Below are 27,814 nucleotides of genomic sequence, written 5' to 3' on the forward strand. Positions count from 1 at the left end.
ATATTGATATTGACTTCCATTGGAATAGGCTATATATTATTTATATATATAGATATAATATCGCAGTACAAAAGAACTAAACCATACAAGCCAACTTTACTAACCTGGTGTGCGTGACGGTTACTCTTGATAGCCGACAAACGTCATACTACTTTTGTGTGCGTGTGATTAGAGGTAACTGTTGGCCACTATTTTATTGAAACGTTCTAAGCTTAATAAGACATAATATTAATAATCAAAGATAATAATATTGCAGCTTTATTGTTTCTTTAGCGACTTAAAAAAATGTTAACGTTAACAAAAAGTAAGTATTGATAAATACAAAAAAAATCTTTTAATATATCACATGTTGAAGTAGTTTTAATATATAGTGACAATCTATACTAATTTTATAAGTATGAAAGTAACTCTGTCTGTTTGTTGCTCTTATGTGGCCAAACCACTGAAGAGAGTTTGATGAGATTTGTTATGAAGCAAGCTTGAATTACACGGCCTTTTATATGCCTAAAACCTAACGACCAATCCCTAAAAAGCGAGTAAAATTGCATAAATTATATATTGTATAAATAAACAAGACTTGATTAAAAATATAAAATTTTCATTGGGAATCTAATTATAATAATAATTTTTCATTGACAAAGCTTATTCGAATTATTATATTTAAAATTAAAACTCCTTGCATATAAGGTAATTTGCATAGATATCTGGGTTGTTTATTAATTTTTGACGTGAATACTTTATGTTTTTAGACCATTATATAACATTAATAAATTCAAATATTTTCCAAAGATTTAAGAATTCTACTCAAAACATAAACAACATTGAGATTGAATTTGACATGGCGTTATAAAAGCGTTTTGAATGTCGGCTAAGTTTTTTAACCGAAAAAATGTCTACTGAAATGTATGAAATCCCATAAATTGCTAGAATGGTGCTACAATAGCCATAGGTTATCTGAAATTAACATTTAAGCGTTTATTTATTAAGATTTCTAGAATTGGTTAATAAATTAATTAAAAATTTAAAAATAACTTTTTTTAAGACAGACGTCGGAAGTTATATAGTCTCTTATTCGATTTATACTACCGAATATTATCCAACAATGCCACTAAGTTTAATCCATATTAATAATATTGAGAGACACTTACTTTACACGAGGATACTTATTTTATCTTTAGGTACCCTCTATAAACATGATTTAGAAAATAATGTACTTATAAAGTCTTGCAAGGCCACTATTTTGAAGATACCAAAGTAAATGTAAAATCCATCATAAAAATGAGAAAATACACTTTTAAAATACAAACATACATACAAAGCATTTACAAATCAACTAACATATAAATTATAAAATATTTGATTTGCATGTCTATTACAAGTGAACAAAAATAGAAGCATCGTCAACATAATCTATAAATTAAACTAATTTTTAATATCTTGTAATTATAACTTTTCGTTTAATTATTTATTATTCTTATCATCAATAAAATTTACGCGAAAAGAAACAACTTATTTGCTTGTGAAATAGGTTTTATTATGACAATATTTAAAACATGGGTACATTGGCTTTTTTGTTTTGATGTTAAAAAATGTTTTAGTGACAAAATATTTCTGCTTATTATAAAATTATTAATCTAAAGTAAATATATTATTAATATTCATTTAAATTCTTATTTATTATGTGAGGATATTCCGGATTCGTAATTATATGCTACCGGCGTTAACCGTAATGGCCGGTTGAGCTTAGCTCATTGATCATTTAGATTAGAGCCGACTTTAAGAATACCTCTTACTATATTTAAAACTTCAAGAAAATGTAGTAAAATATTAATTTAAATTAATAAGCACTTACGGTATTCAATCATTAGAATAAAATTATTCTTGTGAGATTAGCGATAACGAATTAATGATGATTTTTAAAACTGATTATAATTTTTATAAATAATGTTTACGTCTCACTTCGTAGTGAAGGATGCAATTAAAAAAGTAAAGAAGTACTTTAGTATATGTCAAAGGTGTATCTTCATGTGCGAGTGAATCTTAATTATACCTACTATAAGTTATATATTTATAAACTATTTTTGGGAAGACAAATTTAACATTTAGAAAAATATCTAGATCTACTCGTGCCTAATGGTTCAGCTTTCTTAGGACACGTAAAGTAATGAATTAATCATAATATGTTTAAATGTACTCCCAACTAATTACCATGTTGATATTGGAAGTAAAAACGAAAGTAATATTTGGTTTGCGTATTGTAATAATTATTATTATGTTTGAAAAAAAAAGGATTTCATTTCACGTAGCCAGATTTTCCCACCTCTCGGCAGTAGGTACGCGTAGCTTATTTGAAATAAAAATAACCGACTAAGGGTTAAATTAGCTGTAGAAAGTATTCAACAATTTAATTTAATTGATGTTTAAATGAAATACTCCTTTCTTTTATTATCTTAATATTCTTAGTATTTTCAGTGTAGTGCAGATAACAATAAAGTAGTTATTTTAAAATGAGTCATATTTCTACATTAATATAACTAACGAAGTATATAATAAGTTAACTTATGTATATACATTTAAAAAGACAAATGCCTCGGTAAATAAATATAACCTCGACATATATTTGAAGTTATCACTAAAGTTTAATATTAATTGGGCAGCTAAATTCAAGTGAGTTTTAGCGAAAATATATTTCCTTTATTTTCGCATTGACGTGTTAATTATTGCTAATTTTATTCAATAGAACCTTTAACCTTCTTGAAACCACAGTCACTTGCCGGAGTCACGGCAGGGGGTCCCATTTTACACCCAAACTCGGCTTCATACAAAGCCTGCTGAATTTTAAGTCGAGCGGCCGCGTTCTGTTTCGAATTCAATCTTTTTAGGGTTGAAGCGCAGCTCAGGAGGAACAGCTCGTCTAGATCCGTTCTGTTACATTGGCAGGGATCTTCTTCTGTTGAGTTGAGGCGCATCTTCTTTGCTTTCTTAAAGTCATCATCGTCATCTTTTTCACGAGAATCGGAAGATAAATCTGGGAGCGAATTTCCGGGCCGAGGTCGATTTTCTTCTTCGGGGTCTGAGTCTGATGTTTCACGTTTGGTTCTAAAAATAAATAGTACGAGAATTATTTAACACACTGTTGTAACTTATTCATTTTCCGGCTCCAGTTTATCGTTAATAATATGTAATTGTTAGGAATATTACATATTAAAGTTAGTAAAAGTCAAAGTAGTAAAATTGTCTATGCCCCATTGTCTCTGATTGAATATATAATATTTGACAGTAGAACAGAACCGAAGGCTATGTTAGAGTAGGGTCAATGCCGCTGGACTGTGTAGTAATAATTAGTATATGGTGTAAATAGTAACTAAACAATATCACGAGATTATGATACCACTCAATTGTGATACTAAAACAGTCATAAGTATAAAATTAATATTAGCTAATTCCTTATCATAGGTTTAGTAGATTCACATTATGAAAATATAGAAAAGTAAGTTACAGAGATACAGAGAGAGAAAGAGTATATATAGAATATACTATACATACGGCATATCATTCTTCACCTCAACATGAGGTATCAGAAATCGCATCGAGTGAAGATAGGGCCATCGCGTTCGTCCAGCGTGCGTCCGTTGGAGTTTAATGAATGAATCGCGCAATGAACGCCAGCGCTTCTTGCATTCTGATTCTGAAAAAACAAAATTTTCATTCGGTTTTAATGTTTTCACTAACTTCAGGCCGTGATTTAAATAAGGTATGTAAGTGTCACGTTTCTTTCCTTTTTAAGTACTTTTTCTTTATTACGACAAATTATACATAAATATAAATATTTTTATATATTTTTTAAATTAATATCTTCACCACCATAGACTGTAAGTATTATTAATTCCTTACATCCCCGATGCTTCACCAACCTTGGGAACATACCCTTCATCAAAATATTTGATGAGTGAGTGGTACCTACTCAGGCGGGCTTGCACAAAGCCCTACCACCAATGACACGATGGCAACAAAACTAAAAATAATAGTAATAATATCATTTCTGTTTATATGCTGGCCCATTGCTGGGCCCGACTTTGATGAGAAGAGTTCAGCCATAGTTCTCCACGTTGGTTCAGGGCGGGTTGGACACGGTAAAAGTTTATTAAAGCAAACTATACATATATCTTCCAGAATTTTTGGTACGTAGATAAGTCACGCAAGTTTATATCACGATATTTTTCTTCTTTTTACACTAACTATTTTTAATTTATATTTGTATATATTTATGGACTTAATATTAATAATTCTTATGTAAATAAATAAATGAATGTGAGATCTTTTTCTGGGTTATCCCACATCATCTCCAACATATATACGTCTTGATACGATTAAGATATAACTTCGAAAAGTCAGGTTCGTACCGTGAGATCGAACTTTTGAAATTTAATCCTCACAACAATTGCTACTTCCTAATTATTTAAACATTATATCATAAATTTCCCATTATGTCGATAAATTAAATAGTCGTTATTACTATAAAATAATAATAAATTAATTTTCAAGGTATTTTAATAAACGCTGATAGTTTCTTCCGTGAGTTCTGCTATTATCAAATATGTAGGTAGGTACATTTATGCCTACACTAATAAAGTTCTAAGTAATCTAAGGAATGCTTAGAAAACTTTTTAAAACGTAATAACTTTGAACTTTGGTGAAAGTAAAATTTCAATGTAAAATTTAATTAAAATATTTTGAGGCAAAGGTAAATGGTAATAATATGATAAGATAATGTATCTGTGTGTAGGTGTAGTACGTAGGTTTTTTTTTTAATTAGTTATATAATGTTCTACAATTGAAATAAGTTTTAAGCCTCTTTGGTAAACCGTCTTGGTTTTATAAATAGGAAGCCTTAATTTGAACAGTGAAACATCTTTGACGCAAATACCTTAAACTTCTTATTCTTTCTCGTGTATTTTTTTTTTCAATTACTTTTAGTTAACAAATGTTAGAAGGTAAGTAACGTGTCGTAACGTAACGTTTTTTTTTTTTTTGTATACATTTAGTTAATTTTAATTTATAATTTAAGCGCATAACAATAATATGTAAATATACCTAACCCAAGATATCAGAAACTATTACGATTCCAAATATTGCAAGACCTTTACTGTATCCAAGCTATGCTCTTGTATGTTTATAAAAAAAACATTATAGTCGCATAATGTGACGTCGTTTTGACCAAAATTCGGCCAAGGCGGTTCTCAAATGAAACTAACTAAATACTTAGGATAATACTGTAAATTGTCCTCTCAAACATAAGTGGTAGCTTATTCCCTTACCCTCGTTATCCGATGGGACTATGATTGTCAGTGGACATGCCGAAAAAGCATCAAGACCAACTATAGCCTATTCCAATGGAAGTAGGAAAAAAAATAAACAAACCCTAATAGCTCAGCTATTGTAATATTTATTTATAATACAACACTATTACACTTAACTACTTATTATTACTTCCAAAATTCCGATAACAGTTTCGTCGATGTTCAAAGCGCCATTTTTTCGCAAATCCAAAGATTCACTATGGATATAGATAGATCATAGATAAATCAAGCTTGTTGTTTATTTGTCTTTTTTCCAGTTATGGTTGGAATAGAGTATATTGTATGAATGATCGAATTTTATATAGTAAACTCCATAGATCGCAAATTCAATACATTAAAGAGATTGTGTCGTGTTGACTGAATTCGGCCACGGTCCTTAAACTCAAGCGACCAGACAACTACGCAGGTCACATGATAGTGCATTAGTGTTTTAAGTAAATACAAGTGCACTTGGTGCACTATCTATTTCCTATTCTCATAATTCGATGGGACGGCAAATTCGACACGACCAAAAATAACTCAAGTGTAGAACCAACTGTTTCGCGTGTTTTCAGAGATTTGATTGAATCCAGGACCTGGGGATCTACGACTGTATATCTAGCCACTAGACCAACGAGGCAACTGTAAAGAAATATTATAACAGATGTCAAAATATATTTTATTCGAGTAGGCTCTTAGAAGTTCGAGTGGTTTGTAACTGATTCGAATAAAAAGTTTTTATCCAAGATTATTGAATTTGGCTTACTTCACATAAATAAAAATAATTATTTGGCGATTACTTGGTTTGATCAATGAATTTATTTCATGAAAATACCTGCGTACACCTGACCGTGTCTGCCACATCTGTATCCACCGACCAGCATTAGAGAAGCGTGGTGAAATAATTTCCAAACCTTCTTCTTAAAAGAAGAGGATGATCCTTTGGCCCAGTAATAGGAAATCACACATTACTTTCACTTATATTTATTTAAGTATATACTTGGCATATTTAAATAAACAGTTATATGTAAAACATAATAAGATTTTTATTACGTGACTACGAAAAGTTTTGAATTAAAATCGAAGAAAAGTCCGTAAGTATAGTTAATTACGTAAAAAATATCTATAATATTTTATTTAATTAACATTAATTAGTAGGGTTTTTTCTGAAGTCATTTCCCTAGAAGCAAGGCAAATGAAGCCTTATTATATTTAGGGTGGAATGTTCGTCGAATGAGACCCTCAAGTTATTAAAAAAAGATCAAACTTATTTCCCCCTTCATTTTCGCCCAATAAAATCACTACTATCGCAGTCTATTGGTATACTGTACTTTCAAATGAGTGTAGGTAATATTAATAATACTATACAAAATTTTTGAAGAAAGTGTTAAATACTAAAAAAAAATATTGCATGTTTTGACTCACCAGATACATTGAGAGCTTCTTGAACTTCTTTCCATGCGTCATCCCTTAACTTAGTTTTATTAAAACCGCTGACTGATTTATCGTATAGAATTGGACGTTTCTCGACTTCTTTTATTAAGTCAATTTCGTTCATTGTTTGTACTATTTATTTTATGCTTAATTGACTAGACGTATATGCTGTTGATATTCTTATTGAGTATCGGTAGCAGATAATGCAACTTTTCTCACGCGTTGCTATAGTAACCGTTTGCGGATGTGTTAAACTATGAAATTTAAAACTTTTTCAAATACGAAATCTCTGTGCCATGGATGTTGGCACCGTGTTTCGCGGTCACACAACACTTAAAAACTCTATGTTTATTTTAAACTGAAAATAACGTTATAATTTTAAATTTAAACTATTTAAATATTTGTACAAAATATTAGAGGTATCTATTTTCCGAAGTTGAAAATAAAATGGATGGCACGGTTTTATTGTAATTTTATTAAAAGTCTGACCAATGTGTGTTCTCCAAGGAAGGGTGTGTTCGTCGCGGGTGAATACTGCACTGACGCGCGGGGCGTACGGGACGTGCGCGCCGCGCGTATTGAACGGCGCGGCGTCGCGACGCAGTAGTCGCAGTGCCGTATGCCGACTTTACTTTTATGCTAGTCGTCCATCGAATAAAAACTAAGGGGAGCAATCTACTAGACATCATGATGATAAGCATTTGTTTCGACCAACACTGATAATACTTTAAGTAATCGTAATTATAAATTATAAATACATTGGCAAAAAGTATGTAAAATAAATTTCCAATAAAATAAGTAGTCATTTTGTGTCAAAAATGTTAATGTAATGGATTCTTATCGTTTGCTTAGTAAAATAAATTAAGGAAATTAATTAAATTTTAAAATTATCCAATATGCATTATTTAAAAAAAAAATACAAATATTTCCGACCTAAAATACATAACTACATTTTTAGTTTACCTTTCTTAATTTAGAGGCTTTACTTTATATTTTTTCACTTAAAATATACATATTAAATATTTTCGCATTTGTAGTATTATGAAATTATAATACATAAATATATTTTACGTCAAACAGACAGTCGCACAAATCGTAAAAAATGATAACTGAATTAAAATATTCAGTTACTCGACCTGACGTCATGTGAGTAAAATTAAAGTTGTACCTTGTGGTAGGTATCTAAAACTATTGATCCAACTTGAATATAAAACCCACGTATAAATATATACGTGGGCTATATTTCGGATTATAACATTATTGGATAATAATCCGTTAATCTGATGATTTATCGATTTAATGGATAAAGTCTGTGTGAGTGCCTTGTTAATCTACTAGATACAATGCTGCATATCCCGAAGTATTGGACTCAACGCCTAAGTCGGGCCGATGAACAGTTATTGTTTTTCTTTATACGAGTCTCAAAGATGTGTGTACAAACCTGTGCCTCAGACAACACGTAGTTGGTTCCAATTGGTTGGTCTCCAATGAGATGGGCTTCCGTGGCTGAAATCAATCAGGACGACATGTAGGCTAATCGGTTTTGTAAGTAATTGAATTAAAACTATCCTTTTAAAGTTTGCTTGAATTGGCTCTATTGTATTAATAAAACCTCTAACTCATAGATTAAATTTTACTTATGTGATTCGATTCCTTTTCCTGCTGATTGAAAAATATCGATTTTTTTAATTTGAGCTATCAAGGTAAAAAAAATTGAATCAGAATTGAGATTCAACGAGGAAATATGGTAAATATTTACAAAAATATTTACCCATAATCTTAGAGTACAATATTAGAATCATCGTGCCTTAGGCTCGATGCTATTTTTGCCCGCTGAATGTGACTATTAGGAATTGGCTGTATGTCGGGTTTGGCTTTTGAAAATACTAAGTTAAGTGATATTTGAGTTTTACTATTATAAAATAACTAGTTGTCGACCGAGGTTTCGATCGTGTTTTGTGGTTAGTTGTAAGGCATAAAAAAATTAATGCCTATGTAAGAGCTTGCTTCATACCAAATTTCATTGCATTTGGTTCAGTAGTTTGCCCATGAAAGAGCAACAGTCAGACAGAGTTTTCTTACTTCTTACTTTCGAATTTATAATATTAGTAATAGGCTATTTGACAATGCGGAAAATAAAGTGTCAATTATTGTAATCAGTATAAATAATGAGTTTAAAAATGGTTATTTATCAACGAAAGTTGAAAATAATAATTAATTTATTCAAAAATCCATAAATAAAAATGTATTTTTTTAAACGTTCGTCACGTGAAACAAAATGCTTCCGATTGGTCGGGCTTATGATGACGTCACTTGCTTATTAACCTCGTTTGCCTACTGTATGTGGATTATATGTGCCAAAGATTACAATACAGGCAAGTGACGTCACCGACTCGATTGCAGCGCCATATTGTCAAAGTAGCGTTTTCGCGCGCTATTTAAATATGGAATTTTTGTTTTGATATTTTTCAGCAAATATGTACTAGAATTAAAAAAAACAACTTTTACTGGGTTCCTTAACCTCTACTAAAAAATATAAAATGCATTTTAAAAACCAGTCAAATAGCCTATATAAATGATCTATTTGAGTTTTATAATAGACGTGTTATTATAAAGACTGTAAAAACATGTGATAATGGTGACAAACGGTCAGTAGTCAATTATATTACTATATATTAGTACCTAAAAAGTATAGAGATTTAAACGAAGTATATACACTAGAGAAATCCGATTTTTTAGTTACAAGGTACTGTACCAATGTTTAGCAACAGTCGCTAATTAATTTAACAGACTAATTTATAAAAATAATCCTTTTTAGGATGCGATTATTTAGCACTTATAAATAACTCTATCCTACTTTTTACACTCTCAATTTGACGGGAAGTTATTCTAACATTTACATTCTTGCCACCATTTCTTCTTTCTTTCATAAACATATATATTTTTGATGGTACGTATTGTAATTGTATGTTTTTTTTTGCAATATATATAATATTTTTTGTATAATGTATGTACTAACTAAATACCATAATACCAAAGATAATATTGTGACTTATTGATTGCCGACTATACTGTCATTATTGACAGTTGACAATTTACAGTAGAGTGTAAAATGTAAATTGGTAAACCGCTATATCAGCTGTTTACGAGTTTTATTTGTAAACGACGAACTTGACTACAGTACAGGTAATATTAACTTATTGATTAATTGAAAATTATTATTGACCGGCTAATTAGTATATTTAAAACATAAGTTTAATATTGCCAATATACTTTACAGCGTTTTATGTGCGGAATATTGGTACTTTATAAGACGGGTTTCCAAGCCACCAAGCTTGGTATACTCGGTTATATATTATATCTATAAAAGAGTTTAACCAGAAAATGAACGCGATATATTATTTGATATTTTCTTTATCTCATGAAATACTGTCAAAATACTCTGTATTGTAGCTAGTCATATTATAACAAACAAAGGAAATACTTTAATAGGTACCTACCATAAAACTAACTGATATCAATATAAATATTTACTGATTATTTATAACAATGTAACAAAGCAGTGAGTAATATAAAACTTTTTCAAGCATTGTGTTTGCTCTTTTGATAAAATTTTGGTATTTTTTATTTGCATAATAGATATATTCTGCATAATTATTATGAAATTCAATCTGTTTATATGATTAATAACCTAACATCCAATATTGACAAATAATAAGGTTATTTAGATTTGTTTGAAAGTTAAGGTTTTGATTAATTTAATATAAAAAGGCATGTTATGAATTCATACATATTAGGTAAGTTATATTAGAAATAAAATGATTATCTTATACATCAAAATGTATTTAAAAGGTTTATTGAACAGTGATGCATTGAAATTCTGCATCTCATCAGTTTGGTTCATTTCAGAATATTTACATAATTATTTGCACATACCGACTGATTTATACTCTATTTCTATATATTAATCTCTCTAGTTCTTTATGAATTAACTATGACGGTTTGTAAGATAAAATAACAGTGTTGTAGTCTTAGACATTTATGGATTATATTGCAAAAAAAAAGTCAAAAGGCAATGTAACATTTTTGAATTAAGTTTTCTTTCTTATTTCCATTTTATCCTCTTTAATTACATATTACTTATAAAAAATATATAACATAGGATTAATTATTACATACGTGCATACTTAAGTTATTACAATCACTTAATAAATTATTTTATTTTGTTTATAATGGTAGCTTCAATTAATATAGTTTGTTAAATGACGATTCAAAACTTCTAGTAAAAGCCTACTTGAATAAAGTATATTTTAATTATAATATAAATTAAAGTATATAGGATTATATACTTTAATTTATAATTTTTTATGTCAATTCATGCAATATGACCTTCCCTCCCATTTCCATTTTAGTTTTTGAAAATGTTCCAAAGCATCTAGTATTTTTGTTGTTTTTTTATTTGTGTGTTTTATTTGTACGTTTAGTAAACTCCTTTCCTAAATCATGAATAATGGAATAAAAATGTTTATATTTTGAATATAATATGAAAAACACAATTATTTAATAAAGGCTTGTTTACATGAGTTTTAACAATGTAAATAGTGATAATTGTAATCAGAGCTCTACATTATAAGATAATAACACCTTTGTTTTAGATTGTGACAGTTTAAGATGGGAGAGGTATGGAAAATGGGTTGCCACGTAAGTTCTATCGTTTTTTAATATAATTTACGACTAATAAAACCTTTTATTAGACTAAACATACCAACTGTGACATGTAGCCTTTAAATATTAACTAATGTGTGAAATTAATTTGTGGTAGATTAAGCATTTCAATAAAATCATTAACCATAGACATTAGAGAGTGGAGGTATAATTTTTAGTTACATCAAAACTTTAAAGACTCATGAGGAAAAGATACAGGAGTACAAGCGAATTATCACTATTGGCAATTATTATTTCTACTTTTTAATATTAGAGAAATATGTACATGTATTTTAAAACAGTTTTTATCTCTTATCTTATTTCAGATGGAAACTGTAATAAAGGCTTACAAGACATTATCAAAGATACCATCAATAGTCGGTGGAAAGTTGAATAGTCAGGGCAATAGAGTGACTTCTAGGTGGTCCATACGTAACTTAGATAGAGGAAAACATACACAATATATGATAGACTATTTTTTGGATACTAACTTGAAAGTTCTAAGTGAGAGTGAATTTGCGGTAGATGTCAGTCATGAGTAAGTTTTCCTAAAAATAATTAAAAAATACAATTTTATTTTTCCATCCAATTAAGAGTAAGATTGACAATAGCCCAATCATGATTGTAACTGTTATAGTGTCTAGGATCTTTGCAAACCATTGATCTATTGAGGCTTGAAGCTAAATGGAGTGTTCATTGGTTATTATGACTGGAATTAAGTTGCTATTATTATAGCTGATTCCAATGGCAGGAGGAGTCAATTCGACTTTGACCTTGAACCTATATAGCTGGTCATCGAGCTTATTTAAATAATGTGTGGTATTAATTATGGAATTATAAAAAAAATGGATTTTAAACATAGAATAAGATTTTATCAGAAGGTTAAAATTCAAATTACAGTGGATATATTATCAAGTGTGTCAGTGGATGAGTATTGCATTATAAATAAAGACATATTAACTAGTAATGTTTTGTCTTTCATGATATAGCAGAGCTAGAGTAGTGCATAGCATAGCATAAAATATGTTAACTATAGTTTGTTATCTTCCTGCCACGGGATATTTATACATATAAAAATTTTCTTTGATTTAGTTTTAGTTACACATCTGTTAAATATTAATGTTCATGTTTGTTCAAGTGACGGTGCTCATTTTGCTATCCTGATAAAGTAACATTACTTGAAGTTTATAAATAAAAATTGTCATTCAACCTCTTCATATTTTTATTATTAAAAAAATAGAATTTATAAATTTTCATATTAAATATAATGCACATTATCAGAAGATTTAAACTTATATCTATTATAATTACAAGTGTAACATCTTAGAATGCTCACTGCTGTGTCTCCAAAAGAAAATTATAGAGCTGTGATCCGAGAAGAAAAAGAAGACAAGGAATACTCGCAGAGAAAACTTTACCTTGAAGTCTGGACTAAGACAACACTGAAACTTTCTGTCGATCTTATTTCATTGGATATTCACGGAGATGTTTATGCAGATTGTAAGAATTAAAAAAAAATACCTAATTTTGTCATCCCAATGGCATATTTTTTTTAAGTTTTTTATCTCATATATGTAGGCATCTGACAAATGGCCACTTGATGGTTTATGGTCACCACTGTCCATGGACTTTTGTACTTTAAGAAGTATTAAACATTCCTCATATACCTTGGGTATAAGATGTTATGTCTCTTGTGCCTACAATCATACCGTCAAAGACAGTCTTCCATCATCTTTTAATATAATACAGATTTATCAAAAATACTCTGCATGTTTTGGTAAAATCTGAATCAATGTTTAAAATAGTACTAGCTAATAGTCCTAGTAGGATAATCATAAAAATGTTATAATCTCAATTGCAAATTATTTTTAAGATTGAGCAGTAAATATTTTTCTCAGTATAACAGGCCCATTCTGAAATGTTTGAAGGGTTATTGCCCATAATATTTGTTAACATTTTATTATGTATGTATAATATATGTATAATATTAAAACTTTAATAATGATAAACAACAATTAACATTAATTTCATGAAAACATTGAAAATTTTAATTAATAATTATTGAATACATCTGAGTTTTTAATTATTATTTCAGCTGAATTTGGCTGCCTGGAATGGTCGTCCGATGAAAAACATATTTGTTATATAGCGGAGAAGAAAATAAAGAAATCTGAACCATTTATTAAAAGGAAACCCGTAGATGATAAAACTAAAGATCCCGACGAGAAAATGGCTGATGATAAAAATAAAGATTTTGACAAGAAACCCACACTCACACCGGTATGAAAATTTTCAAGTTTAAAGTAACGGAAACAATTTGTTAATATAATTATTAGTAATGGTTATTATGTTTACAACTTACTTTTAGATATATCACCAGGAACAACTTCTAATGTATTTTACATTTTTATTGAAAAATTTCAGCACAATCTTAAGTAAAATAAGAAGCAGGAACAATCACTAATCATTTCTTATTTTGAATTCAGGGCGAAGAACATATATACAGAGAGGATTGGGGCGAACAGATGATGGGCAAGAACCAGACTGTGGTGGTCGTTTTCAGGATTGCAGACGAAACTTTTTCAATCTTGGAGAATATTCCAGATAATTTGTGCCCTGGACAGGTAATTATTTATTCCATATGTAATATATTTTATATTAATGCAGTTATCTTCAGTTAGCATACTTGTACTGAGTCCCAAACCTTCGTCTCAAAAATAAAGATTGATTTGCCCATATATTATATGATCAGCCTGGAAAGAATTTGTCAACGGTTTGTTAAAATGAAGTTAATCATAGTATTAAATGTCACACTCAAAACTGGTAAAAGATCTGTTTTTTAGACACGAAGGTTTGGACCTCAGTACGAGTTGAACTATACATGTGGCAGAATGTTGCTAGACCCATGGTTTCTCATGATGTTTCACATCAATTCTGAGACAGAGGTGAATGTGGATGAATACTCGGTAATGCTTGCCTGGCAACATCCAATTCACTTATTGAAGAACCTTCTTGGTTCTTGTTTTAAATTTATAATTTGAATGTTAGAAAAATACCTTGGCTTCTCATTTCAAACATCACCAATTTTTATATATATATTTATATATACATTATAATTACCTTCTTATTACCCCTTACCATGTCAAATTTAAATAGCCTTAATAAGAATTGTATAAAGCAATAGAGATTCCTATTAAAGGTTAGGTTCACTCCCAACGGAGATGCCTTAGTAGGCGTGGCTTGGAATACATCTGGTGTGAGGCGCTTAGGACTGATCTATTGCACCAACCGGCCTGGTTACATTTTCTGTTACACTCTAACCGGAAAAATGAGTAAGTATATGGGACAATATATGTCGAAATATTTTAACTTTGCCGCTCTGAAGTTTCTTCTTCTTATTTTAAATTGGCTCGTGTATTCAATAATTTTACGCCGGTATATAATAATATATAATACATAATAATTTAACAAAAACATCCAAGACTTGCTTTAAATTTTTTCAATAATATTTATAAAGTAAAACCTTTTTAATGATATTTTTGTATAATCTGCTATCAGTATCTAATTACGTCTGACTTTATCTTAATTGTTTTCCAATAAAGCACCATCTAAAGGAGAATGTTTGAACCTTATTTGACCATACTTTAATCATTATAAAACAATATTTTTAGAGAAGTTAAGTGAAGAAAACAAAGCGGTCCGGTCTCCCCGTTTCTCGCCCAATGGTGACCTGGTGTGGCTGCAGCGGGAGGCCGGAGGACCGCATCACGCGTGCCACCAGCTAGTGCGGATGTCTGCAAATACTGTAAGTTAAACATTCCTAATTAAACATGCTGCTAGATATTTCATACACAAGTAAGACTTCACAATTATTGAAGGTTAATTTCAAGGTCGAATTCGATGACGTCACCATCGACGTCGTCATCATGTCTACACATAGACAAAAGTGCAACGGCCTTGACACAAAATCGTATCACTTCTGTCACATTGATTTCAGTTCAGTTTTTTTCTTAGCATTTTACTTTATGGAACACCAATTCTATGTTTGATGATTAGAGATCGGCTCTTCTATTGAAGTTAACATTATTGTTAGGGGTTAAAATATGATAACGTTGTTGTCAATCATGAAATATAATTGTTGTGTTGTTGTTGTATTTTATTGTTAAACTATTTTTGTTATTTTTTGTTTGGTATTTCATCATTGTAAATTTGTCGAACATATTATTAAATTTTAATTTGCTTCTTCTTTTTTTCAGATTAATAGTGTCATAGAGTCTGATGATTATGACGTTTGTGATGAAATATCAGTGGTGATAGACATCGTTCATAATAGCGAGGACATATGCAATGAGGAAATTTTCTACGGGATTTATTGTCAGAGCCTACCGACGAAGTGCTTCAGCAGCGATGGAAAACGATTGATTTTTAGCACTCAACAGCAGAATGAGATAAGAAGTTATGTTGTTGACATTGGTAAGCATAAAAAAATGATTTTTAGCCTGTCGGGGTAGGTAAACTCATCACATGTAGTAGACTGCCAAAGGTAAGGGTGAGTGAACCAGTGTAACTACAGGCACAAGGGATATAAGATCTTAATTCTTAAGGCATTTTTATTGCTAAATAAAAAAAAAGATAAACAAACTTTAGATTTACGTATTTCATGCGATTTGCTAATAACTCAGCTATATTGTGCACTACCATGAGTTTATGATTAATCTTAATTTATAATACGACACTATTACACTTAAGTATTTAATTCCACTTTAATTTTACTTCCTAAATTAGGACAACAGTTTTGTCGACGTTCAACACACCATTTTTTCGCAAAACAGTAGTGAATATCATAGATTAATCAAGCTCTCGACCAATGATATCGCGGCAATTTGCTGTCAAATGCTGTTTATTTGGCTCTTTTCCTGTTACGGTTGGAATAGAGTATATAGGTGCGCTGTCAATTCCCTCGGTCTTATAATCGACCGAATTATCCAACAGTATCACGTAACAGTAATAAAATATGGCGAAACGCAGTAGTATGTAGCTTATAATGTTTCTTATTTTAATTTATTTTTCAGAGAGTGGTGATATAACGGATATATCGAATAATAAAGAGAATCCAGGATCGACGTCTGTGCTGAGCGTGCAGGCTGATGTCATCCTCGCTTCCTGGTCGAATATGACCACGCCGGGTCAGGTACGAAGAAAATGTATATAGACGATTTTTTTAAATATAATTCGTATTGATCTAGAGTTAGAACGCTCGAATAGTTACTATACCGCTTATTGAAGCTATGGGTTGTTGATTAATATATATTATTAACAAAACAAAATTACTTTTAAAAAATTTACTACAAGAATATAAAATAATAATAATTAATAACAAAATACCTTTCAAACCAAAATAATTAACTTAATTTAAAAGCAATCTGACAGCTTGTCGTATGACGTTCGGATAGTTACACTAATTCTCTTTATACTATAATAAATCCAAAAACCAAAACATTCGGTTAAAGAATACATCAAAAATACATAAATCTTATTCATATACAAAAGTAAGAATCGCGCCAAAATATTTTTTTTTGTCATGCATTTTAAATTTCGAACATATAATCTCCGGGAAAGTAATATGTAAATCTTCGTTCGTTTTCTATGTTTTTATAGTTTTCTATAGAATTTTATTTATTTCCTTGTATCGTTTTTGGGAAAAAGCATTATATCAGCCTCGGCGGAAATGGAATTCGCTTGACACGTATTATTGGAATCATACGTTCAGGAATTTTTTACTCTGCCGGTTTCGACAACGCTCAACTGCTATTACTCTGTTGCTAGGGTTCAAACCCTGGGTTAGACCGATAAAAAATATTGGATTTTTGTGTCAAAATATTCTGAGTAGCAGTCCACAGTCTGGAAGTGTGCACAATCCCGTGCCTCGGAATACACGTAAAGTCGTTATTTCTGCTCCTGAACTCTTTCCGGCCGTACATTTAGAATTTTCCATCTCGTCGGGTTATGAAAGTTAGGAAATAGAGAGTGCGCCTGTGTGCACACACACTTGCGCACTATAATGTGCCCCGCGCGGTGGTCTAGTCTTTCGTAATAGTCAGCTCGCACGACACCCATTGAAAAAAGAATTCCTCCCCTTTTCCCTAATCATCACATATCATTATTAAATAAACGAGGCTGACTAAATGTTCATTTATATATCGTATTTTTAGCTATTCGCGGCAAAGTTGCCAGCTGCCGGCCAAGAATGCGAAATATCGTGGGTGCGGGTGAGTGCGCCGCCCGCCACGCCGCCCACTCCCGGCACCGCCGTGCAGTACTTGTCGCTGCGATACAACCACGAGGATGACGCCGTGGGTGAGCCTACTTTACTATTTTTTAAATATGGAAGTGACCATATCTGGCTGTTTGATACGCTTTCACGGCTGAATCACCAGACTACTTTTTATACCGAAAACATACGACACCAACGTTCATGCTGTATTAATAACAACGCAGAAACCGTTATAAAATTCTTTCGAAGTGTTTTAATTACACATTACATGGGTTCCACATAAAACTATTATTTTCTAAGACCGGACGAAAGTGTTATTAAAAAGTTACTTTTGATTAAGCCTTTTTTTATACGCCTGCAATTATTTTCATTAAACCTAACCCGGGTTTAATAAAGAAAATTAAAAAGATTGGATTAACTCTTTCCTTTTGTGTTCAATTTGTCCAAACGGATTACGAGAGTTCGACAGTGTATTTGTGTTTGCGCACAAACTTGTTCGATTTAATGTATCCTGCGAAGTTTGCTCTCTTATCCGTGAATGACCGAAGTGGCCGAAAGTTTTTTTTTATGGTATGGGTTGGCGGACGAGCGTATGGGCCACCTGACGGTAAGCGGTCACCACCGCCCGTAGACAAAGGCGCTGGAAGAAATATTAACCATTCCTTACGTCGCCAATGCGCCACCGACCTCGGGAACTGAGATGCCATGTCCCTCGGGCCCGTAGCTACCCTGGCTCACTCACCCTTCAAACCGGATCACGTTACTGCCTACTGTCGCTTGGCGGTAAAATATCCGACGAGTGGGGGGCCACCCCGCCTGTGACGGAGTGAAGCGTCTGACCGGCCTGTGTACACTCGCAGCGTCGTTCGGCGCGCTGTACAGCGGGCGCGCCGCGGGCGCCGCGTGCCCGCTGCTGGTGTGGCCGCACGGCGGGCCGCACTCCGCCTTCTGCAACGCCTACTCGCTGGAGGCCGCCTTTTTCAACGCGCTCGGTGAGACTGACACGCTGTACACACGGCCCGCGCCCCTTCGCGTTGTTATCTTCCATTACACGAAGCGAACATCTTGAACAGTTTAGTCATGTGCAACAAAGTATCGGTCGGTAAAAATCTACGACTGAATCTCCCAACTGCACGCACAAAGCGACGCCACTTGTTAAGGTGTTCGCTAACGGTACTCTAAGAGTTTAGTATTTCGATAACAAAAGCTTCGTTTAGCCTCTTATTAAAATTGTAATATCATATATGTCGGATGCACTAGTCCATTTATACGAATTCTTTCATGCCTAACGATCTGTGAAGATGAACAACTTAGCGGTGATTGAATTAGTATCAATAGCAATAACCCACGTCGCGAACACAGCTCACAGCTCGTAGTTTATCGTAAATAGAACATTTAAATTTTTAATTAAACACGTTTGCAATGGAGACTATTTGATTCTTACCACATTAAATCAACAAATCATTCAGCCGACATAAAGGACATTAGGGTGCGTTTCTGCTAGAGCTCGAAACAAAATGAGATCCTTCTTTAACTACATTAGTAGTAGATATGTCACACCGATAGAATTGTGCGTATGCTCCGTCGTGGACGCTTCACTTGGTATCAGACATGCTATATAAGCGATACTGGGCACTGTCTCCAAAATAAGGATGGCACATGTGCATGTGCGCGATCATAGTGGATTATCTATACCTTCTACAAAAGCACGAATTTATGAAATAATATCTTTGTAGTAATAAAATGTGTTCGTCGAGTGGTCGAAATTAAAATACATTTTCGTTTTGTGGGCTTTGAAATAGAACGAGAGCTCGTTGTGACTTGGAAGTGTTTTGATACTGTACTCCGTATCTTCGATTAAGGATTTTCTAGTGGTGATTGTGGAATTATTTATCCATTATCTTTATTAAAACAACCGAAAAATACAACTTCACTTGGTGGTACGTCTTTGTGCAAGACTGTCTGCTTAGGTACCACCCACTCATTAATCTAACGTCAAACATATTGTTTACGTAGTGTTGTGTTCTGGTTTGAAGGGTTGAGCCAGTTTAACGCCTGTAGTTAAACTGGCTCCCATTGTTGCCCAAGTTGGTGGCGCATCGGTAACGTGAGGAATAATTAATTCTTACGGTACCGAAGTCTATGGGCAGTGACTACATCGATTGGCCCATTGGCGAGTCGGCCTATCAATGAATATTCAATTCCAGGCTTCGCATGTCTTCTGATCAACTATCGAGGATCAACTGGGACGGGGGACGCCTCGGTATTCTTCCTACCGAGTCGTATAGGAACGGCTGATGTCGCAGATTGTAAACTAGCGACCGAAAAGGCAATAGAACTATTTCCTATTAACGAAGAGAAACTTCTCCTATACGGGGGCTCACACGGCGGTTTCCTGGTGGCACATCTCAGTGGACTGTACTCTGGTTTCTACAGTGTGACGGTCGCTAGGAACCCCGTCATTGATTTGGCCACCATGTATAATACCAGTGACATTGCGGATTGGTGAGTTATTTACATTGAACTTGTGCACGTGTTTGTGTGTTACTGTATGCAATTTTGTGGGTTGTTTTAAGGGTGCGAAGTTAATTGGATCAACCGTTTAATAGGAACTCGTGAGTTCATGGTGCATTAAATAAATTAGAGGTCGATTAGAGGCCAGGTTTTCAGTAAAATAAAATTATGTCTAGTAGTTTAATACTAGAAGGATAATCGAATATAAATCAAGAGTAAACTTTTTATTCCTCTTACGCAATGGACGCTTAGCATTTAATTTAATAAAAATAACTTCACTAGTTATAAATAATCAAAAATAACAATGTGTGTCTAAAACAGAAAACTAAATAAATAACCAATTGAGGACGAGAAAGAAAGAAAAAAAACACATCATTAGTCGACAGCTGAATAATTAATGCTTTTCATTATACGTTTTGAATGTCGGCGAAGTTGTGGTCGGTACTTAAAATGATAGAAAGTATTAATTTGAATAAAACAAAAAAAAAAAAATGGATAACAAAATGAAATTGCGCAGAAAGGGCGCTTGAAAGTGAAATGTACTTGGTGGGGCTTTGTGGAAGCCCGTCTTGGTAGGTACCACTTACCATCAGCCCATACGCTCATTCGTCAACCAATTCCAAGAATCAACCAATACCAATTCCAATTCCAATTATAAGAAATGTTGAAACGTATTACGTCGTTATTAAGTTTGCAAAATAAAAGTATATTTAAATATATGTAAAAACTACTCTTAGGAGTTGATAGTCAGATGTTTCGTATGAAAAAGTTCTTTCTCTGGCGTTCAAGCTTCATACCTAATTACTTTGATCAAATTCGGTTCAGTGGTGATGGTCGCGTAAGCTTACCAGACAGTTATTTTCGTATATACTATTTTAGTAAAGATTTACCAGATATTGTATACATAAATTTATACACATTCATATACTCATACAAATATGGGCACATATAAACAGATAGATAAATTAATTCATCATTAACAACAATAATGTTTAAATTATCAATATATATAAATAATAAATTGAACTTTAAAGTAAATAATAAAATAAACACAAGGCAATCCTGTCAACAGTGTGTGTAAAAAGGCTGGGCCGCCTCAGCGTGTCTAGGAAAACACAAAGTTGGTAATTCTGCTCGTGGCGTTGGCGTAACGTCGTCGTTAAAAGACTGTACATGTATGTCTACTATAGAATTACACAATATTTTTTATATTGTGTAATTCTATAAAATGTAAAATTCAAGCCACTTATTTGTTGAAAAGCGTAGATATTATCACTGTAGCTATAGTAGTAGTAATAATATTACCAGCCTGTAACTACCCACTGCTGAGCTGAGCTCTCCTCTTAATTGAGACGGTTTGGAGCTAATTCCACCACGCTGATCCTGCTGAATGACGTTTGTTGCACAATTTCATTGGAATCGGACACTTGCAGGTTAACTTAAGCTAATGGAATTCAGTCGGATTTGATCCTGCAATCATCGGCGAAGATCCTCGTGGTGTCACCAATGGACCATCTCGACTCTATTGTGTTTTGTATTATTGTTTTACTTAGGTATAAGACGGTGAGCTTTGTTCGCGACGTTTATATTGATATTGTCGATATGATTATCCCCAGATCACTCGTTAATTTTACGCCGATGTCCTCTCCACTAGCTAGGGGTAATATTTAGGAATCTCTAGAGCGACTTTAATTAGTAACTATTCCTCTATTTAAGATGCACAAACGGACATACAGTAGTTTTATATTGTTTTGCTATATTTTGGTACCAATTTTTATATATATTGTTACGTACACTACATTGTAATGATTACAATTTATTTTATTAAAACAGTTATATCGATGGAAACAATGTTTTCAGACCACAAAATGGCCTAAAAAATTTTAACAAATCCGTTTTAATATAATTTAAAATAGTCAATAAGAATATCGCAAAATTTTACATAAAAAACTAGTTCACAAAATTTTTGACTACTCTCATAACAGAAATTAATATTTGAGCGAAGTTGAAGACTTTAAGTTAAGTTTTAAAATCCTACGTGACATTGGCGAAATAATCTGTGCCCTGTCGGCGCAACTAAAAGCCATTAAACTAAGAATTGAATTGAATTGAAGTTTTAAAATTATTCGATGTTTGAGTGAATATGGCAAACTATTTCCGAAACACTGAAACTCAAATACATACGAAAACTTATTTAACTTATTATTAAAACTCGCACGAAATATGTAAATCTAAGGTTCATTAATCTCTATTATACATTATACAACCCTAAAATATACACAATAGGCATTTATATCAAACGCTATACTCAATAAAAAAATATTATTCATAGGATTTTCCATTCTACGAATTAACTATCGCGGTTCGACCGGCTTCGGAGACGCCAACATGAGATGCCTTATGGGTAACATAGGGGACTACGACGTAAGGGATTGCGTTATCGCCCTATCTATCCTTAAAGAGCAGAACAAAGTCCTAAACTGTGTGCTATATGGTGGCAGTTACGGAGGATTTATTGCGGGACTTTTGGCGGGACGGTATCCGGATATGTTCAAGGCCATGGTTCTTAGGAATCCATTGATTGATCTAGCTAGCAAAGCTAATTACGCGGACAATCCAGATGGGTGAGTCTATTGCCATTTTATTAACACAAGATTGGGTAGAGAAAACGGCGGCAAAATGGAACCGCCGCCATAGTAATCCCTAATCCCTTTGTTCGATTATGATACTTCAAAACACATCAGTATTTAATTCTTAATATCTCTTTAAAATGTTTTAGTGCACAAATTGTCGACACATAATTGTTCAAAGTATTATTTTTCTTTAAATACTAAACGTCAAGCGAAAGAGGAATGTTGAATATTGTTCGTTTAAATTTTCCGAATTATTTTTTTTCTCGTTTTTTTTGTGTTATTCTGATTTTAAACTAATTCCACGTAAAAATTAAACTTTGTGTTTAAAAAAAGGTTATTTTTTGTTTTTGTGTGTGTTGTGTATGTTTTTCATAACCAAAGTTTGCTTAGTGAACCACAGTGACGTCAATGTCAATTGCTTTGCAGGTATCTATGTTATGGATATTTCAGTAACGTAATTTAAATTTATGTTGTGGAAAGGAGAAACTGCTGGTTTTATATCTAGTTCTAAATACAGAAACTTCTATAAAGCATATTTTCATTTTCTCATGTACTTGTTTTAGTTGAACTATTATTAATAAAGGCATAAATGTAAGATGGAATACATTAAACATACCGAATGTTTTTTAAAATATTTATAAAAGATGGGCGGGCGGGGAAATGTACCAACTGATGTAAGCGTTGTTAGAGATATCAGTCTTTCATCGCTGATATATGATATTCCACCAAACATGGAAACTTACACTGGCTCACTATCTTGTTAATCCGAGTACAATTAGTGCCTTATATTGATTTATATCATTTTTATCCTGTAATAAGGAATGTAAAATAAAATATTAATATGTGTGTTCCCCCCCCAGGTGTTCCATAGAAGCAGGTTTCCCATTCACAGACGATGGTCCAAATACTGAAGATCACCTCTTAGCTCTCCGTCGAGTGTCGCCGATAGTCCACGCCCATAAGGTGACCACGCCCACTGCCATCATGTTGGGAACGAAGGACAAAAGGGTTCCCTACTACCAGGGATTGGAGTACAGCAGGATGTTAAGGGCTAACGGGGTTAATACCAAGTGAGTAAAAGTTTATCTCATTCTTTCGTATCAGCAAATCGCAGTGCTATTCTAAAACTCACTTCGTATCTCACTTTAAATTTATTTATTTAGCATCGATAATTTTTTGACACATCACGATCGTGATCTGCAGTGTGTTTTAAGAATAGCTCTCCTATGCTTTCCTTTCAATATTCGCTGGTCTCTTACAGCGTATTTTTTTAGTTCTTCTCTTGCCTATCGCCTCAGCGTATGTTACGGTTTATGTTTTGGAGAGTACGATCGATTGTAGTGTATTAGAACACCGATTGTACGAAGGGTTGTTTCCTCCTTTATTCTTTACATTAGTAGTTCGATTATATTACAAGTATGGAGATTAGCATCGCTTCCGTTCTATCATAAATGTAGTTCCTAAATTATCACTTTAAAATGGCTAGATGTTTAATTGGATGGCTAATAAAACTAGTTGCCTGCGACATATATAAATATATATATATTTATATAGATAATATTCGCGGTTGTGTGTGTAGCATTTAACAATTTGTTAAAACGTTAAAAAATAATGATTAAAGTGACAGCACATTTGATGCATTGACACGTCGTTTTGCATTATCGGGAGCCTGTATTCGCTTTTTTTGCTTCACTATAATGTTTCGCGCGCTCCTACTACCTCTTGTATTTTAATCTGAAACCCCCAATTGGTCGACCGGAATTCTCTTCCTTTGTTCATAGTTAAAATAAAACATTTGCTATACAGGGTGTTCATGTACGAAGATAATCACTCGCTAAGCAGCCTGCCTGTTGAAATGGACAACCTTATCAACGCAGCTGACTGGTTCATCTCAATGATCAAAGATAAATAAACTTTGAGTGGCGTAAGGAGCACGTGGGTGCGGCGCATCTAGGGGGGCGGCCGCGGAACTGTTTCCTTAGGGTGGCCAGAGAACATTTTATTTTGAACAGTTTAATTTTGAAATTCGAATTCACAAATTCGACCTTGAAATATTACATTCTTCGCACCTAAAGATGCTATTACTTAAATAATTTACGATAACTATGAACTTCTATAGTTGAAATAATAAATAAATATTGGACAACATCACATACATTACTCTGATCCGAATGTAAGTAGCTAAAGCACTTGTGTTATGGAAAATCAGAAGTAACGACGGTACCACAAACACCCAGACCCGAGACAACATAGAAAACTAATGAACTATTTGTACATCGACTCGGCCGGGAATCGAACCCGGGACCTCGGAGTGACCCATGAAAACCGGTGCACACACTACTCGACCACGGAGGTCGTCACTCGTCACTTATGATTATAAAATTATCAACCATACTGTATAAAAATATATATGAAATGGTTGATGTTTAGTGTTGTGGTGCCGTAAGTTTATCTAATGATTATATAATGTATCCTTATGTAATTCTAGTTAGGTAATTATTTATCATAATATATGTATGTTCTTATAAGAATAATTCATATTAGCATTTAGGAAACTTATTGTAAGTTATGTAGTATATTGATAAAGGGAAGTATGTTTTGTCAAAATTAAATATGTCAATTTAAATTTATACAATAATACTTGGAGTTAAACTTATTTATTGATAGATATAGTACGATTTCTGAATTTAAAATTACCGAAGCCCGAAAAGTACAGGCTTTTTTATCATATCTCATAATTATTTCAATGAATTAATGTGTCATCTGATGGTAGGTGGTCACCATCGCGGGTAGACATAGGTGCTGTAAAGAAAATATGATTCTTTCCGAAGGTTTTGTTACCGGAACACAAAAATACTATACCTTGTACAAGATAGCTTGATCTTTTTGACAGATGTCAATTTTTCTGATCGACATAACTTTGCAATGACGAACATATTATTTTCTTTATTTAATGATTTTAAAAATTGTAAAAATATTTAAAAAAATACATATAATATAAAGTTCCTAAAGATTCAAGCGTTATCCGAAAATTTTAAGACTTTTTCTATTATATATTATTGCTTCAAAGAAAAATTTAAATAGAAACACTGAAAATGATAGACGCTTGTACAATGTTACATCGGTCGGACGGTAGGGACGCGAATAACAGGCAGAAACTGCTACAAATATCGATTACAAAAATCCTTATTAAAGATCATTGTTAAGTTATTGTTACGAATGGTTGTACCTTTTGGTTGGGGTCTCTTTGGCTGATATAACTCTTTTTAGAAAAATTAGTTCCATCGACTGTTGTATATGTTATATTTTGTGTTTCTCATCACTAGCCCGTCTGTCAAATGGATCAAGCTAACTTGAACAGGGTATGAGTATAACTGTTTGTAGCCTAATCGCAAAGTAAAAAAAATAAAAATATCCAATAAATAATCGTTTATTTCCATGTATATCTTGGACACAAACTGTCCACTGTATTTTTTTTAAATTATGCGATTTATCTTTTTTATTGTTAAGTTATGTATGTAGGTTTGGGTGTAAATTCTACAACGACTTATATTCAATCATAATATATATTCATGAAATCATTTTATTTTAGCATTAAGGTAAAAAACATCAAAGCCAAAATAAAAGGGACACTTTGTACTGATTAATAATTATATCAATATTAATTAATATTTACAATGAAATTGTGTAATTTTTAATACACATTTTTTTAATAAAGTTATTTGGAGACATATCTATCTATCAAAATATTTGTTTATTTTTTTTCCATTTAAAAACACATGTATTGTCTTTAATAGAAATTATTTTGGTTATAGTAATTTAAATGAAATAAAATATTGTTTTTTTGTGGCACCTTCTCACATTATGGAGAATTGAAAAATCTCACAATGGAAAAGATATTTGTCAGTGGAGGCGATTGCTACATACAATAAGGATGATGAATATTGAAGATAATAAAATTAGTTATTTCGTGTTAGAATTACATTTATTTCATTAAAAAAAAATGTTATTATTTACATCATATATAATTATTATTTAACATTTAGTTTTATTAATTATTACGTTACTGTCAATAATCTTATTAATATGTCTATTTACTTATTATTGCTACAGAGCAGAGGCGGACTAAAAGGGGGGCGGAAGGGGGGCTCGCCCCGAGTCTCCAGTTCTTGGGGGGTTACCAAATGCAACCGCGTAAACCCTACTATAATATAGCCGTCTCGCGTACTGTCTAAGACAACGAGGTTTAGACATAGACACTTTTTCGACTTTTTAATAATATGATATACTCTTAACATTAAAGTGCTTGTCCGTAAAATGTGGTTTAACAGCTTTAAAGAAAACACGACAACATTAAACCTTTGCAAGCTATAACCGCTTTATGTATATTTAGAAAAAAAAAATTCAGGTAGCGGCGATAAATAATGCCTAACAAGCCAAAGTGGAAGCTAATCGATAATTGCCTTCGGTATATTGACAAATACAATTGAAACATGGATGACCTTGGAAGTGGTGAAAACGGACATTTATATTTTCTATAATAATCATGTTAGGCGACTAAGGATTCGCGTATAAGATGCCGCAGCCGCTTCAGTGTCGGATGTCGCGTGCGAACCAGCGTTGCAGAAGTATCGATAGTTGACCTCGAAAACTATTCAGGATATCGATAGAACTATCGATAGTATCGTTTTGATCAATACTATCGATAGTATCGATAGGTCTCCGTGAGAAATACTCTGTAAACAATAACATAGCAATAATGTAGCAATAACATCTGAATCGTTGTTTTGGATATTCTGGGGTTATTTCTTATTTAACAAGGTAAGAACTCCTTACGTCTTGGAAATAGTTAAAGTTTATTCCACCACGCTGCTCTAATACGGGTTGGTGCATACACCAAATAAATATTTCGATAT

General features: G+C 32.5%; 2 protein-coding genes across 2 annotated transcripts; one reads left to right on the plus strand and one right to left on the minus strand.

Moving 5' to 3' along the window:
• Positions 1-2,479: 2,479 nt before the first annotated feature.
• LOC113396967 (uncharacterized) lies at positions 2,480-7,323 on the minus strand. The gene is made up of 3 exons (XM_026635071.2): positions 6,765-7,323; positions 3,547-3,688; positions 2,480-3,099 (listed from the first exon to the last, which is right to left on the minus strand). The coding sequence occupies exons 1-3, from the start codon at positions 6,895-6,897 to the stop codon at positions 2,730-2,732; spliced, it is 645 nt and encodes a 214-aa protein (XP_026490856.2). The 5' UTR covers positions 6,898-7,323; the 3' UTR covers positions 2,480-2,729.
• A 2,543-nt stretch (positions 7,324-9,866) lies between these two features.
• LOC113396966 (acylamino-acid-releasing enzyme-like) lies at positions 9,867-24,855 on the plus strand. The gene is made up of 15 exons (XM_026635069.2): positions 9,867-9,959; positions 11,429-11,474; positions 11,804-12,015; positions 12,805-12,977; positions 13,573-13,757; positions 13,964-14,101; positions 14,677-14,809; positions 15,149-15,282; positions 15,734-15,950; positions 16,550-16,668; positions 17,690-17,834; positions 18,612-18,743; positions 19,959-20,256; positions 23,759-23,968; positions 24,705-24,855. Exons 2-15 carry the CDS (start codon positions 11,445-11,447, stop codon positions 24,808-24,810), a joined length of 2,232 nt encoding a protein of 743 aa, XP_026490854.2. The 5' UTR covers positions 9,867-9,959; positions 11,429-11,444; the 3' UTR covers positions 24,811-24,855.
• The last annotated feature ends 2,959 nt before the right edge of the window (positions 24,856-27,814 follow it).

This window comes from Vanessa tameamea, chromosome 9 (assembly GCF_037043105.1).
Source record: "Vanessa tameamea isolate UH-Manoa-2023 chromosome 9, ilVanTame1 primary haplotype, whole genome shotgun sequence".
Classification (NCBI taxonomy): Eukaryota; Metazoa; Arthropoda; class Insecta; order Lepidoptera; family Nymphalidae; genus Vanessa; species Vanessa tameamea.